General features: G+C 37.3%; 1 protein-coding gene across 12 annotated transcripts in view; it reads right to left on the bottom strand.

Moving 5' to 3' along the window:
• Window positions 1–17,021, bottom strand: part of NCOA6 (nuclear receptor coactivator 6) — a 98,034-nt gene that overhangs the window by 46,821 nt on the left and 34,192 nt on the right. For 10 of the 12 annotated variants that reach the window (XM_060122132.1, XM_060122133.1, XM_060122126.1 and 7 more), the window contains 2 exons: window positions 6,392–6,673; window positions 2,380–2,535 (listed from right to left, as the gene is read on the bottom strand). In XM_060122132.1, the coding sequence (XP_059978115.1) occupies window positions 2,380–2,535; window positions 6,392–6,626 (391 nt within the window). In that variant the 5' untranslated portion in view covers window positions 6,627–6,673. Of the gene's footprint in view, window positions 1–2,379; window positions 2,536–6,391; window positions 6,674–11,938; window positions 12,045–17,021 lie in introns of those variants that run through there. The other 2 variants (XM_060122130.1, XM_060122129.1) reach the window with 1 other exon arrangement.

The raw sequence follows: 17,021 nt of genomic DNA, 5'->3' as shown, positions 1-17,021 counted from the left end.
CTTGCTAGTACTTGTATTTTAATTTATGGCTGTAACGATAAAGGGGAATCAGCATCTTACCCTTTTAAGAATCTGTAGGAAGTAGGTATGATTAAGAGAAGAAACTGGTGTTTCCTTTCTCCAGAGGAAAACACTACCACAAAGCCCTTTTAATTCAGGTAAATAGGTAAGAGAGACTATAAAATGTTTGGGGTTTTAAAGAAACTGCTTATATGTTTCTTATAAAAAATACATGTGCTTATGTGCTTATAAAGCATAAACAGCCTATATAGTGTTATTACCAATAGTTATTTGACTTCTACTCTTCCCAGAAGTTCATCCTAGGGCTTCCCTGGTGGCGCAGTGGTTGCGAGTCCGCCTGCCGATGCAGGGGACGCGGGTTCGTGCCCTGGTCCGGGAAGATCCCACATGCCGCGGAGCGGCTGGCCCTGTAAACCACGGTCACTAAGCCTGCATGTCTGGAGCCTATGCTCCGTAACGGGAGAGGCCACAACAGTGAGAGGCCCGCGTACCGCAAAAGAAAAAAAAAAGTTCATCCTACATCCAATACATTGCTGTGAATTAATTTTACTTTTCTGAATCCTTTTAGACAATCCAACATTTTTCGAAACAAACTGGTTATTGTTTAAGCCACTGTTTCCTTGTTTATCAAATTATGGAATTTACCCCATTTCTCAATCTATATATCTCTGAATAATCTCTCTAAATAATCTGTTTGTTGATATCGCCCCTTCTGGGGCACAGCAACCTACAATCTTAACTGCATAAAATGTGTCTCACTCCTACATACAATATGTTGACCTTTTGGTTACTGAGGTTCAATGGAGCATTTAGGTCCTATGCAAGCACAGGGTCAGGAGGGCTTGGTCCACCAGGGCAAGAAAAGGCTGGAATCACTCACTGGTTGCCACCTTGTTTACAACAACACAGGAGGGGAAAAGGTTTTAGTTCATTGGGCACCAAAAGATAGAATCTCCTTTGTGCTTCCCCATACTTGGTACTTACATCTCTCAGGTTTGTCTCCCTCATCAAGGTCATGAGCTCCTTTTGAGTTTATAATGACAACGACCATATTTTATTTATCATTTATTCTGAGGGCTGAAGCAAAGTGTTACTATTATATATGTGCTTCCCTTGCTTTCATTCAACATATGTTTATTAAAGAACTTGACATGTACAGGCAAGCAAAAATTCAACAATGAGTGAAACAAGGTATGGTCCCTGCCCCTACTGGAGCTTGCAGTCCATGGGGGAACAAAACAATCATCAAATAACTGCTTCAATCAAAGTGTGAGAAAATGATCTGAGGGAGAAAAAAAACAGACTTTTGTAAAAGTACATGAAAAAAGACCCTGACTTAGTCAAGGAGTTCAGAAAACACCTCCTCAAGATTTAAGCTGGAAAAAAAAAAGATTTAAGCTGATACTTGAAGGCTGAGTAGGTATAACTAAGGGAAAGGGGAATGGTAGGGAACAATATCCATATAGAGAAGACATCAATGCAAAGGACTCCTGGCAGGAAGATGAAATGCATATTCAAGGAACCTAAAAGAAAGCTGAGGAGGCTAGAATAGATAGCAAGGAAGAAGGAGGAGAGTTGTAAAAGATAAGGCTAGATGAGAAAGGTAGAGGTCAGACCATGCAAAGCCTGAGTTTGGTCATTATTCTGTGAATAACAGCAAGCCACAGCAGGGTTTTAAGCTGTGTGTGTATACTCCATATTTTCATTTTCATTTATTTATTTATTATTATTATTTTTTATGGTGCGCGGGCCTCTCACTGTTGCGGCCTCTCCCGTTGCGGAGCACAGGCTCCAGATGTGCAGGCTCAGCGGTCATGGCTCATGGGCCCAGCCGCTCCGCAGCATGTGGGATCTTCCCGGACCGGGGCACGAACCCGTGTCCCCTGAGTCGGCAGGCGGACTCTCAACCACTGCGCCACCAGGGAAGCCCCATATTTTCATTTTTAAAAGATCATTCTGTCAAAAACATCTGAAAAATGAATACTGCTACAAAAGGATTGTTCAGGGCCTCCTAGTCTCTGTTAGATAAATAAATACTAAATAAGGCTTATTGGGTGGAAGGAAGCAACTGAAATTAGTTATTCTTTAAAAGACAAATCAGTCCTTGGTTAGGGTACCAGTAAAATCAAAGTCTGACAGAATGACAGCCAACATCAGCCAAGGAAATGGAGTCTGAGGCTGTGGATGCTGAAGCGTCAGGACCCAACCAGAGCCTCAATTCCTCTTTATCCTAAGGTGCTGCAATGTAAAGCACAGGTGACATGAGTTATTTGGTATTCTGAATTCAACTTGAGAGGAACAGACAAAGCAGCACATGCTATATTCTACTGTTCCTATAATCTGGGTCCAGACATGCACCTTCAATCTGAACGGAGAGAATTCCCAGATCCCGAAGCTGCTGGTTGTTGCTCTGAGCCAGGATCCGTAGCCGCTCCGCTGCTTCCCGGGGGATGTTGAATGTCACACGCACGCTGTTCCAGGGCTCTACCTTCTGTACCTTTAGCTTGCTGGATTCTTGGTCATGAAAGAAAGAGAATAATATTAGTAATCTTTTAGCCATCAGAAGACATGGAATGAACAACAACAACAACAAAGTAAAAGAACAAGGTAGAATACCAGTATGGAGTAGCTGAGAGAGTTTAAGCTTTGGTATTAGATAGACTTTATTATTATTTTGTTTTTTAATAAATTTATTTGTTTTATTTATTTATTTATCTATTGATTAATTTTTGGCTGCTTTGGGTCTTCGTTGCTGCGTGCGGGCTCTCTCTAGTTGCAGTGAGCGGGGGCTACTCTTCGTTGTGAAGCACGGGCTCTAGGCACACGAGCTTCAGTAGTTGTGGCTCGCGGGCTCTAGAGTGCAAGCTCAGTAGTTGTGGCACACAGGCTTAGTTGCTCCGCGGCATGTGGGATCTTCCTGGACCAGGGCTCGAACCTGTGTCCCCTGTATTGGCAGGCAGATTCTTAACCACTGCACCACCAGGGAAGCCCAGACTTTAAGTTTAATCCCAGCTGTACCACTTAGCACCTGGGTGACCACGAACAAGTTATTTCACATTTCTGAAACTTACCTTTCTCGTCTCTAAAACCATGAAAAAACTACTTCATGAGATTGTGTTAAATGAGATAATAATATGCCAAAAATCTAGCATAGGATCTGACACACCATAGGCACTAAATAAATGGAAAGCAGTAAGATGGAGTAAGGAACATAAGAGAGAAGAGAGAGATAAGTTTAAATTAATAGAATAAGGTCTACTTCTGGACTCAGTTCAATGTATGTGAACTGAGAAGCTAAGAATATTTAAGTTTCAAATTTCAAGTGAAATTTTATAAAAATTTAACTGGCAGATAGGCCAATTGTAAGATATTAGGGAATCTGTAGCTACAATTCACTAAACTTAAAGAAAGAGCACTAAAAAGGAAAATAGTAGATTCACTTATAAAATGTTAAGCAATTTTACTTCTTCAAACGAAACAATTGAAATTTTAATACTCATATTTAAATTTTCACTGGGCCTCTCTGTGAAAGATATTCATAGAGGGAGGGAGCAAACATTTCTTCCAATATCCTATAAATGCTTCAATTTAAGGAAGGCTTAAATCTTGATTCTTTATGTGTCTCATTTTTAATCTTTTTCTACTTTAAACAATTTCTACTGAAGCATACCAAACTGAGGAGAAAAGCAACATAAATTTGACAACTACATTTCAGTTAGGATATAAAAACATTACATTTCAGCAAATCTGAAAAGTCAATGCAAACTTTAGAACATCTTTTAAAATTAAGATGCAAAAGTTAAACTAATTGAGGAGGTAATGTTGTCTGTAATTATATTTCACAGATGGAATGCAAATCCCAGGTCCAGTTAAATAATAAAAAAACATTTTTCCCCAACAACCCCAGACAAAATAATTTTCTCTTTTGTTAATAAACTCAGTTACATTAAATCTCTTATATCCTCCATTCAATTATACATTCCAGTATTGAGAAAATGGTCATACAGGAATATCTATTCTCAAAATAAGAAATATATATGGATACAGGAAAGTGCCTACATGTTGCCTAAAGCCACTGCCACCTCCAAAATCATTATACGTTATACATTTATCCAGACAGGGAGTCCACTTGTTCTTATGTGGAAAAAAGAGACCATTTGCTAAGAGCAGAAGGTTAATACAATCACAGAGATTTAGGAAGGATTATGCAATATTTAGTTCAAGTCTATTTTATAGGTGAGGAAACTGAAGCCCAGAAAGTCTAAGAGATTTGCCCAGAATCCAGTGGCTACCTAGCAGCATCATGGCATAAGAATCCAGATCTGCTTTTCAGGTCATTTTTCTTTCCATGATATTCATGCATCCAAACAGCAAAAGGTAGGGAGCTTGAGATCCTGGTACCACAGAGTATAGATGCTTCAGGGCTTCTTCCCAATCTGAACAGTACTGCAATCTTATACTTATGTGGTCTAGACAAACATTAAATTTGCTTATGACATTATCTACTTGTGATAAGCCTGCAGAAAAATCTTTAACTGTAACAGTTATATTTTATCAAAATTTTTAACTTCCATCATATTTGAGAACATCTGACTTAAAATACTTTTTGGATCAAGACTATAACTGATAACCGTAAGTCTGAGTTTGCTAATTTATTTAAAAGCCATTAATAAACTAATTCAGCAATTTAAAAACAAGAAAAAAATGTGGATAATTAAGAGCAATGAGCAGGACTTCCCTGGTGGTCCAGTGGTTAAGAATCCGCCTTCCAATGCAGGGGACGCAGGTTTGATCACTAAGATCCCAAATGCCGTGGCGCAACTAAGCTCGCACACTGCAACTACTGAGCCCGTGTGATCTGGAGCCTGCGCCCCACAACTAGACAGCCTGAGTGCCGCAACTACTGAGCCTGCGAGCTCTAGAGCCCAAGGCCAAAACTAGAGAGAAGCCCATGTGCTACAACAAAGAGTCCGTGTGTCACAACGAAAGATTCCACATGCCGCAACGAAGATGCCACGTGCCGCAACTAAGACCCAACACAGCCAAATAAATAAATAAATATTTTTTTTAAAAAAGAGCAATGAACAATTTCAGGTGCAGCTAGCCCTTAAGATATGATATATTATGACATGATTATGGTGATAATTACAACTTTCACCATAAAAGTCTCTAATACTATGTTAAATAATCCAGAACTACAGAGAAGTCTTATATAACATAGCAAAAAAAGGACCCTTGGAAAAAAAGACAGCTCTTCTCCTTACATCAATTCTAATGAATAAGACCCCAAAACCTAAAAAAGTTGGTTAGCACTTAATCAAGTCAAGATCTGTGATAAAAGGATAAAATCTAGGCTTTGTACTATGTCTGAAGGAATTAAATAATTGTGCTACCTAGAAAATATGGAGAACATCTAAACCAAAGTTGACAAGCACAACTTCCCACAAGACCACTACAGGTTATCTAAATGTGTGAAGAGGACAGATGGGACTGTCGTGAGGGGAGGGCCTGCCTTCAGTGGCAGCTGCTACTCAGCACCACCTAGGATAGGAGAGCTCAATGTTATCTGACCTTTCCTGTTTAAAGACAAATCTAAAATATGAATTTATTTATTTATTTATTTTGGCAGTATGCAGGCCTCTCACTGCTGTGGCCTCTCCCGTTGCGGAGCACAGGCTCCGGAAGCGCAGGCCCAGCAGCCACGGCCCAAGGGCCCAGCCGCTCCGCGGCACGCGGGATCCTCCCGGACTGGGGCATGAACCCGCATCCCCTGCATCGGCAGGCGGACTCCCAACCACTGCGCCACCAGGGAAGCCCCTAAAATCTGAATTTTAATGTAAAATACCTCATTTTTAAAAGCAGTGGCAATGAAATTCAAACATTAAAAAAAAAAACACCCCAAAAATTAAAGTGGACCATAACACATGGCTGTACATGGATACAGCAGGCTATCGGTTAACCTCTGACCTAAAATTTAAAAGAACAAATTTCAGGTTCATTTTAAGTAGAACCATGGAGTAAAAGATTTTTGTAAGTTTTAAGTCACCTCAAAGATCCAGTCTTACTTCTTCATTTTATAGGTAAGGAAACTAAAGACCAGAGAGCTAAAATTAGATAGAATTACTCCTATCCATTAGAACAGATAATTTAAGGATTACTATGCTAAGTAATGCTTTATTATGTTCAGTTACTCCATGTACTTAAAAAAATACAACAGCATTTCTATTAAAAAAAAATCCTAAAATTCCAACTCTGCAATTATAATCAGACTTTCAACCTACTACAACCACAGTTGTATTTGTAAAACTCGAGATAACCATAGAATGACAATTCAAAAAGAGTAACAAGAAGGAAAAATAAAGCAAATTACCCATGTGTAACAAATTGGGCACATTCTCCAATATTGTGTCCAATTTCCATTTGAAGTCTTTATCATCTATATTTCCTTTGAAGGCCACAAAGATTGTGGAATCCTCCAAAATACTATCACTTTTTGAGTCATCATCTTCTAGTCCAGAGTCAAAATCCATCTCTGAGTCCTCCACTGTTGATGAACACAAGGAAGTATAGATGTCTTCTAAGTTTGGAAGGTCATCCAAAACCATGGTGAATATTATTCCAGAAGCATATGCCAAGTGGACAATAAAAAAACCTTTGAAAACAGAAGATACAAAAAGCATTACAATGCATAATTATACAGTCAACAATGTATAATTATAGTTCTATGAAAACTGTAATTTATTTGCCAAATAATAAGGAAGTACTATAAAAATTAAGAAATTACAGAGAGGATACGCTAGTTTAATTAAGATATTCTATAATAGTTCTTAAAGATACTAGAAATAAAAACATACCAGTTTTAAATAAAATTCCTTTTATTGGTCAGCCTAGAATATGGGTAGAAGGGAACGAAAGATCACAAGAAAATAAAATAGGTATTTTCTGAGAATTAATTCATATTAGCCTTTGGTTGACTCCCACAGAGCAAGACTGGGGTTGACGCCAAGACTCCCCTTACTCCTGTCCTAACAAAAGCTTCAGAGCAGCCAAGGTTTCTAAAGCCCTCTGCTTTAACCAGCAAAGGACAACTTGACCTAACTAAGAGCATCTGCAGGACTACCTAAAATCCTAAAGTTTTTCATGAGGACCATTTAAAACAACTTTTAAAGGGTTATTAATAGTCGCATAGCTGAAAATAATGATTCAGAAACAAAACAAAGACACAAAAATTTAAAAATACTTTTGCAAAAGGAAAATAAGTGGTTAACACATATTTACAGAGGCAAAGAACTATGTCTAGGACAGAACTAAATTACTTTTTAACTTTTAGGTCTAGGGAAGTCACATTTTCTGCTATTTTCAGTTATGTTGCCTACCAAAGAGTACAAATATTAAAGACCACACCATGTGGCCATTTCCTCCATTATCTTTGGGATTGATGATCACATTCTTACCCAAAAGTGAATGAATGGACATTAATTTTCAGCATTTGTGTTAAGCAAGAATGGTATAGAAACATGAGAACCTCACACATATCTTCTAATTTAAAAAAATTCCCTATATAAAGCATAATTAAAGCTATTTTTTTAAAAGATGGATAATAAAAAAAGGACTGAAAATAAACCCACTAAAACGCAAATAGTGATTGTGCTAGGTTGGTAAGATTGTTGGTAAATTTTCTTTTCCTATTTTCCAAAAACGCTATGAGTCATTAGGAAAATGCAGAGCTAAATATGCTGTAATATGGTTATACTACTTGCATAAATAGAAAAAAAGTATCAACTTTTTAAAACTGTTTAACTTTTCTTTTTAAAATAATCACTAAACTTCAAGAGCAAAGGCTTTTCAAAAACCAAACCTAAGCAATTTTAAGGGGGAAAATTCCTCTGTTGTAAATAAAAATGGAAAAAAACTTTTACATTTGAGCAGAGAGTGTCTTATAGTCTGGCAATTATAACCTTTTCTAGTACCATTGGTGTTACAAAGGAACAGTGTAATTTGGATGGTTAAGAAAAAATAGCATGCAAGAGGGAAGAGATATGGGAACATATGTATATGTATAACTGATTCACTTTGCTATAAAGCAGAAACTAACACACCATTGTAAAACAATTATACTCCAATAAAGATGTAAAAAAAAGAAAAAACAGCATTCAGGACTTCCCTGGTGGCACAGTGGTTAAGAACCCGCCTGCCAATGCAGGGGACACGGGTTCGAGCCCTGGTCCGGGAAGATCCCACATGCCGTGGAGCAACTAAGCCCGTGCAGAGCAACTAAGCCTGTGCGGAGCAACTAAGCCCGTGCGCCACAACTACCGAGTTTGTGCTCTAGAGCCTGCAAGCCACAACTACTGAAGCCCACGCACCCTAGAGCCCGTTCTCCGCAACAAGAGAAGCCACTGCAATGAGAAGCCCATGCACTGCAACGAAGGGTAGCCCCTGCTCACCGCAACTAGAGAAAGCCCGCGTGCAGCAACGAAGACCCAATGCAGCCAAAAATAAATATATAAAAATTAAAAGAAAATGAAACTTCTTCCAGATAACATATTCTTTGAGATTAATGCCCACTTAAAATCTAAGGATTTATTATCAAAATAATGGAGTAATCTTTGAGTGAAAATGTAGTTCAGTGAAAATTCTCTCCAAGAGTATAGCTGACTAGCTCAAGAGACTCATTTGCTTATTTATGGTCATCTATCATGAGCATGCGCTATTTCTTTGTGTTTGCTAAAATTAACCACCAGTTATCTTGCTCACCCACATAATTTTCAGATTACCTACTGATTTAACTTCTTATTGGGGCTATTTTGATCTTTTATAAAGAATCTAAAAACAGATATGATATTTAGGAGAAATTTTAAAAGCAAGCATATTATTTATTCTACTTGTCCAAGGTAGAATGAAAAAGATTTCCAAATGAAATCATTTCAGGAGCCAAAGAGCTCCAGTTGATAAAGGAAAGCTTTTTTTATGGAAGAATGCCAACTTAAATATAAAAAGATGGTGTCAATAGAAAACCCCCAGTTTTGCAATCCCTAATAAAATAATTCAGGCAAGGATCATCAGTAAGGAAAAAACACTATGTGAAAATTTGACAGAGTTCTGGATAGTTACACGATGTCAAAGTATCATCCCAGATATCTGCTGCTTGGCAAAGGGAAAACTGTAACTTCACAACGGAAAGACTTGACTTCTACCACTTGAATGCAATGATCCACCTCAGCATCATTAACAGAGAAACAACCAGAAATTATGTACAATATTAAGTGCACAGCATTACCTATGAAATATTCCTGCCAAAATGTTTAACCTGAATCTAACAAGTTTTTAACAGGAGACAGAGGAACAAGTTAAAGAACACCATGAGGAAATAATTAGGGAAATCTAGAGTGTAGGATTTCTACAGCACAATTGGCTTGGCCTCTTCAATAAGTCAGTGGTCACAGGGGAAAAAAAGGGTGGGTAGTACTGTTCTACATTAAAAGAGACTTAAGAGCTTTAAAAATCAAGTGCAATGGGGACTTCTCTGGTAGTTCAGTGGTCAAAGAACCCACCTTCCAATGCAGGGGATGCGGGTTCGATCCCTGGTCAGGGAACTAAGATTCCACATGCTGCAGGGCAACTAAGACTGTGCACTCTAGAGCCTGCACACCATAGCTAGAGAGCACGTGTGTGCTGCAACAACTGAGCCCACGTGCTCTGGAGCCCACGTGCCACAACTAGAGAGAAGCCCATGCCACAACGAAGAGCCTGCCTGCCGCAACTAAGACCCAATGCAGCCAAATAAATAAATATTTTTTTTAAATATCAAATGCAATGTACAGTATTTTACTGGATCTTGGTTTGAAAAAAAACAGATGCAAAGCACATTTTTAGGATAATTAGGGAGTTATTACTAATTTTGTTAGGTGTGATAATAATGGTGCTGTGGTTATTTGGGACAATGTTCTTTTTTTTTTTTTTTTTTTTTTTTGCGGTACACTAGCCTCTCACTGTTGTGGCCTCTCCCGTTGCAGAGCACAGGCTCCGGACACGCAGGCTCAGCAGCCATGGCTCACGGGCCCAGCTGCTCCGCAGCATGTGGGATCTTCCTGGACAGGGGCACAAACCCGTGTCCCCTGCATCGGCAGGCGGACTCTCAACCACTGCGCCACCAGGGAAGCCCACAATATTCTTATTGTCTCTTAAGACATGCATACTGAAGCATTTATTTATTTTTTTGGCCACATCACATGGCACGAGGGATCTCAGTTCCCTGATCAGGGATCAAACCCGTGCCCCCTGCAATGGAAGCACAGAGTCTTAACAACTGGACTGCCACGGAAGTCCCAAGAGATGCATACGGAAGCATTTTGAGGTAAAATGTCATGATGTCTGCAATTTACTCTTGAAAAAAATGAGGAAAAAACATTAATCAAATATAACAAGATGTTAATAATGGCTAATTATAGGTGATGAGTATACAGGTGTTCATTATATTTTTATTTGTGCTATAAATTATAAATATTTGAAATTGATCACAATAAAGAATTAATTGTTTAAAAAAAAAAAAAGGAAAAAGAGGACTTCCCTGGAGGTCCAGTGGTTAAGACTCCATGCTCCCAGTGCAGGGGGCACGGGTTCAATCCCTGGTGGGGGAAGATCCCACATGCCATGTGGTGTGGCCAAAAAAAAAAAAAAAGGGAAAAAACAAGCATACCAGAAACATAGTACTGCTCCATGGTAAAACTCTGCCAGACATCAGGAATGCTAAGAAGCTTATCTATGAACATCTTCCAAATCACAGTATGTTTTAAAAATAAACATATTTGAGGGCTCCCCTGGTGGCGCAGTGGTTGAGAGTCCACCTGCCGATGCAGGAGACGCGGGTTCGTGCCCCGGTCTGGGGGGATCCCACGTGCCGCGGGGCGGCTGGGCCCGTGAGCCATGGCCGCTGATCCCGCGCGTCCGGAGCCTGTGCTCCGCAATGGGAGAGGCCGCAACAGTGAGAGAGGCCCGCGTACCGCAAAAAAAAAAACAAAAAACAAAAAACATATTTGAACATATATATTTATAAATATATAAATTTATATATATTACATATATTTAATTACTTACACCAGTCTTTTCCGGTTTAAATATATATTTTATATGTATATTTACATATATTCAGATTCCTATGTGAATAATGGTTAAAAGATTGTCACAGACTATTCAGATTATCTGCCATTTGAGCAAAAAGACAAGATGCTATTATGCACCTCAGAAATCACAAATTCATATACCTACAGGGGTCAGGCACATAAAGTAAGTAAGAGAAGAACACTGAACATTAAATGCATTTGCACATACTGTATGAATGGTTTGGGCAATAGGAAACTTGCATACCCATCTATGCTCAGCAGCTGCTACTCTGTTCCACTTTATTACTTTCTTTCTGGAGGGACAGAAGGTGTTATACAGGCCCAGGACTAACATTCTCAATTTTAAGAATAGACTAAAATCCATATATTTAGTAAAATCTCCAAATTTTAAAATTGATTTATATTTCTGGAAAATACTCTATGGGCCAAATGAAACTCACCGCAGCTGCATATGGCCCACAGGCCATCAGTTTTCAATTTCTAATTAAATCATGACTCACAAGATTGACTGACAGAACACTAGGCCCCAGTATACTACACTGGGTTTGGTGTAGTGCTGGAGAAGACCAGGTATTTAAAACACATTTAAGTCTTATGATGTGCCTCTTGGGAGGTCTATGGACTCCCTGAGAGAGAAAAGAAAAAAAAAAAAAAAAAAGAGATCAAGGTCTTAATCCCAGAGAAACAGAAGGCACTCAAACTTAGAGAATTTTTGCAATGTAACTTTGGTAGTGTCATTCCACTGCTTGGAATTAAGCTGAGCCATACTCACTCTCACATAAGGTTTCACTCACCAAAATGTCTTTCTTAATTTTTATCATTTATCCAGGTCATCTTCTAAGTCCAAACAAGCTGGCATTTTTAGGGCTTCTATTTTAAGGTAGCAGCCAAATAAAAACTCTAAAAAAAAAAAAAGGAAAAATAAAAGTACAATATTATACAGAAATTACAGAGGTGACCCATCCTTGCATCAGAATGCAAATATTACAATTTATCAAGTCAACTTAGACATCTTCAGACAATGTTAAAACAGGGTTTTCATTAAATCTGCAAAGAATATTTTTTTTTCCTGAGATCTTAAAGCACTCATCACCAACCAATTCAAAGAATACAGAAGCAAAACTAAGGGACATATACCAGAATCATGAAACTGGGACCCTAAGCCTTTGAGCCCTCTCTATACATTGATTTCTAAATCTGTCAAATTAGAACATTCTTTGACATAAATCGCAGCAATATCTTTTCAGATTCATCTCCTAGAGTAACGGAAATAAAAATAAACGAATGGAACCAAATTAAACTTAAAACCTTTTGCACAGCAAAGGAAACTGTAAACAAAAGACAACATACAGAATGGGAGAAAGTATTTGCAAACAATGTGACTGACAAAGGATTAATTTCCAAAATATAAAAACAACTCATACAACTCAATAACAAATAAACAACCCAATCAAAAAATAGGCAGAAGATCTGAATTTGGCAATTGGGATTAACATGTATACATTTATGTGTATAAAATTGATGACTAATAAGAACCTGCAGTATAAAACAAACAAACAAACAAACAAAAAACAACTAATACTAAACTTTCTTTGGGTTATTTGTATGGAAATATGTTAATATAAATGTTTCAGACACTACATTCTAAGAATCTTATATGTTCTGGTATAATGTTATAAGTCATAATTCTAGTTATTACTTTAAAATGTATATCTCAGAAATAACTAACTTTCCTTGTCAACTGCATTATTATGAACTTTCATCAAATTTTTAACCGTGGTCATTTTTAAGTCTTTTGTCATTTACAGACAGTTAGGGTATACTCTGATGCTTTTGCAAAAATGTTCCTATAAAAGGGTTTCAGGGCTTCCCTGGTGGTACAGTGGTTGAGAGTCTGCCTGCTGATGCAGGGGACACGGGTTCGTGCCCTGGTCCAGGAAGATCCCACATGCCGTGGAGCGGCTGGGCCCGTGAGCCATGGCTGCTGAGCCTGCCCGGCGCCCGGAGCCTGTGCTCCGCAACGGGAGAGGCCGCAACAGTGAGAGGCCCACGTACCGCAAAAAAAAAAAAAAAAGGGGGGGGTTTCATCTTCAAGGAATTCATGCAAAAGACTCTGACAAGTACAGGTTTCTGGTAACTGACTATACTGCTGAACTGAATGAATAAGCATTTTCAGAACTCTAATGGAAAACTGATGAATTCATAAAAGTGCTAACAAAAGATCAAGATGAAAAAAATTAATTACGTGGGACTGAGTGAACTGATGAGGATGATTATAATTTTTGTGACTTTCTGTTTGAATAAAAAAAAATCCCACAAGGACTCAGACACAAAAAATATACAAATCAATTTTCACTGCAAAGTAAAGGAGCTGTTACAGTGGAGGATTACTGGACTGAACGTCAGTATTATGACATAGTATGAATGTGTTTTGTGTTTGGTAATTGCAATCATTGTTGCTTTTGTTGTGGTCATCCATTTACAATGCTTGGTGTCAGTTTATTTATCTCTTGTAAAAATAAAATACAGCATGTGTGTGAAAAAAAAGAAAGTGAAAAGAATATTGGGAAACAATATTCACAAATCATATAGACTTCAGTATAGCAATGATTATTTTAATTAACATGATTGATAATTTTCACTTTCAAAATTCAAAATTTTAATGTATGCAGTGTATGCAGTGTGACACTCAGCAGTGTATAAATTTCAAGGTTCAATAGATCTGGATTGTAATTACTAGCTAGCCAGTGAGCAGCTGAATCACTGCTTATCTGAAAGGCCTTAGATATATTGCTTAACCTCTCTGAACCTCATATTTTTCATCTGTAAAATGGGAAGTAACAATCTCATGAGGGTGCTGTGAGGATTAAATGAGATATAGTTTGTGAAAACACCTAGCGGAGAGCTGAAAGAACAAAGGTCCAAAGGTCTTTTCATGTTTTCCTAAAACTTACTGAGGTAGAAGTCAACATTAAAAAGCTTACTCAATGAGAAATTGTTTGATAAAATACAATTTATTGGGTTTTTTTCTAGTTATAAAAGAATATATAATTTTTTATAGAGATCTTTAAAAATACAGAATATTTTTAAAGAATAAAATCAACTGTAATCCCAAAACTCAGATGATCACTACTGATATTTGGGTATATTTCCTTTCAAAACCATCTAGGTTTATATTTATAGAGTTTGTATCTTGTTTTTATTGTTTTGTTTAACTTCTCAGTTTGAATTGTTAAGTAGACAATCTAAAATTAAACATCTTTTTCTTTAAAAAAAAAGCAGAAGATCTAAATAGACATTTCTCCAAAGAAGACATACAGATGGCCAAAAAGCACATGAAAAAATGTTCAACATCACTTATTATTAGAGAAATGCAAATCAAAACTACCATGTAGTATCACCTCACTCTGGTCAGAATGGCCATCATCAAAAAGTCTACAAATAAATGCTGGAGAGGGTGTGGAGAAAAGGGAACCCTCCTACACTGTTGGTGGGAATGTAAATTGGTACAGCCACTATGGAGAACAGTATGGGTTCCTTAAAACTAGAGTTATCTGCAATCCCACTGCTGGGCATATATCCAGACAAAACTGTAATTTGAAATGATACATGCACCCCAATATTCACTGCAGCCCTATTTACAATAGCCAAGACATGGAAGCAACCTAAATGTGCATCAACAGATGAATGGACAAAGAAGATGTGGTGTGTCTGTGTGTGTGTATATTTACATACATACACATATACCCACACAGTGGAATACTACTCAGCCATAAAAAAGAATGAAATAATGCCACCTGCAGCTACATGGATGGACCTAGAGATTATCTGAAGTAAGCCAGACAGAGAAAAGACCAATATCATATGATATTGCTTACATGTGGAATCCAAAAAAAAAAAAAAAAAAAGATACAAATGAACTTATTTACAAAGCAGAAAGAGATTCATAGACATAGAAAACAAACTTATGGTTACCAAAGGGGGAAGGAGAGGAGGGATAAATTAGGAGTTTGGGATTAACATATACACACCGCTATATATATTGCAAAATAGATAACCAACAAAGACCTACAAAGACAGGGAACTGTACTCAGTATTTTATAATAACCTATAAGGGAAAAGAATCTGAAACAGAATGAATATATATATATATATATATATATGAATCACTGTGCTGTGAAACTAACACAACATAGTAAATCAACTATACTCCAATTAAAAAAATATATAAATATATATATATATATATATATATAAGCCTAAAATAAATAAATAAATCTGTCAAATTAAAATGAATTAACATCATGGCACACTGTTCGCAAATGCTTGGAGACAAAATAAAAATATTTTGTACATACACTAAATACAAAACCTACTTCTAACAGAATTTCAAATTTTGTATTTAAACGCCATAAAGATATTCCATAGATTTTAGTTTTTTCCTATTTTATCTAAAATGGTTATACATTTTTTTTCATTAAATTTTCAGTTCAGGTTCTAAAGTATTCTTTATTGTGCACATAGAAATTATGCATGGAAACTGCATAATTTCGGCATGCATCAGAAAAAATTTCCCTCTTAATAAGAAAGTATCAGTCTACAATGCCTTTAATTGGACTGCTATAGTTTTACATTATTGCCAAATATTGATTTTATAATCTCAAAATTTTAGATGGATATATGTACTAGGTATTAATAAATAATTATTAGAGAAATACCCATCTCTTAACTATTTTTTAATTCAAGAAAAAACCAGTTTTTAAGTCTCCAAAGGAACATTAATAAAAATTAACCTTTAAGAAAGGCCATAAAGAGGCTTCCTTGGTGGCGCAGTGGTTAAGAATCTGCCTGCCAATGCAGGGGACGTGGGTTCAATCCCTGGCCCGGGAGGATCCCACATTCCACAAAGCAACTAAGCCCGCGTGCCCCTAGAGCCTGTGCTCTGCAACAAGAGAAGCCAAAACAATGAGAAGCCCACGCACCACAGCGAACAGTAGCCCCGCTCACTGAAACTACAGAAAGTCCGTGCACCGCAAGGAAGACCCAACACAGCCAAAAAAAAAAGCCATAAAGAAAATCTCAATAAATCAAAATGTAACAATAGAACAGCCAAAAACTCTGGTGACAATGCACCAAAATTATAAATTTAAAATAAAATAAACAGACCTATCACAAATAATTAAATTGCAACCATAATTAAAAATCTTCCAACAAACAGAAGTCCAAGACCAGATGGCTTCACAGGTGAACTCTGTCAAACATTTAGAGAAGAGCTAACACCCATCCATCTCAAACTCTTCCAAAAAATTGCAGAGGGAGAAACACTCCCAAATTCATTCTACGAAGCCACCATCACCCTGATACCAAAACCAGAAAAAAATATCACAAAAAAAGAAAATTATAGACCAATATCACTGATGAACACAGATGCAAAAATTGAACAAAATACTAGCAAACAGAATTCAACAGCACATCAAAAGGATCATACACCATGATCAAGTGGGATTTATCCCAGGGATGCAAGGATTCAATATATGCAAAACAATCAATGTGATACACCACATTAACAAATTAAGGAATAAAAACCATATGATCATCTCAATAGATGCAGAAAAAGCTTTTGACAAAATTCAACACCCATTTATGATAAAAACTCTCCAGAAAAGGGGCATAGAGGGAACCTACCTCAACATAATAAAGGCCATATATGACAAACCCACAGCAAGCATCATACTCAATGTTGAAAAACTGAAAGCATTTCCACTAGGATCAGGAACAAGACAAGGATGTCCACTCTCGCCACTCTTATTCAACATAGTTTTGGAAGTCCTAGCCACGGCAGTCAGAGAAGAAAAAGAAATAAAAGGAATACAAATT

This window comes from Lagenorhynchus albirostris, chromosome 15 (assembly GCF_949774975.1).
Source record: "Lagenorhynchus albirostris chromosome 15, mLagAlb1.1, whole genome shotgun sequence".
Classification (NCBI taxonomy): domain Eukaryota; kingdom Metazoa; phylum Chordata; class Mammalia; order Artiodactyla; family Delphinidae; genus Lagenorhynchus; species Lagenorhynchus albirostris.
The sequence above is the reverse complement of the archived record's forward strand: the minus strand, read 5'-3'. Positions and strand labels throughout refer to the sequence as shown.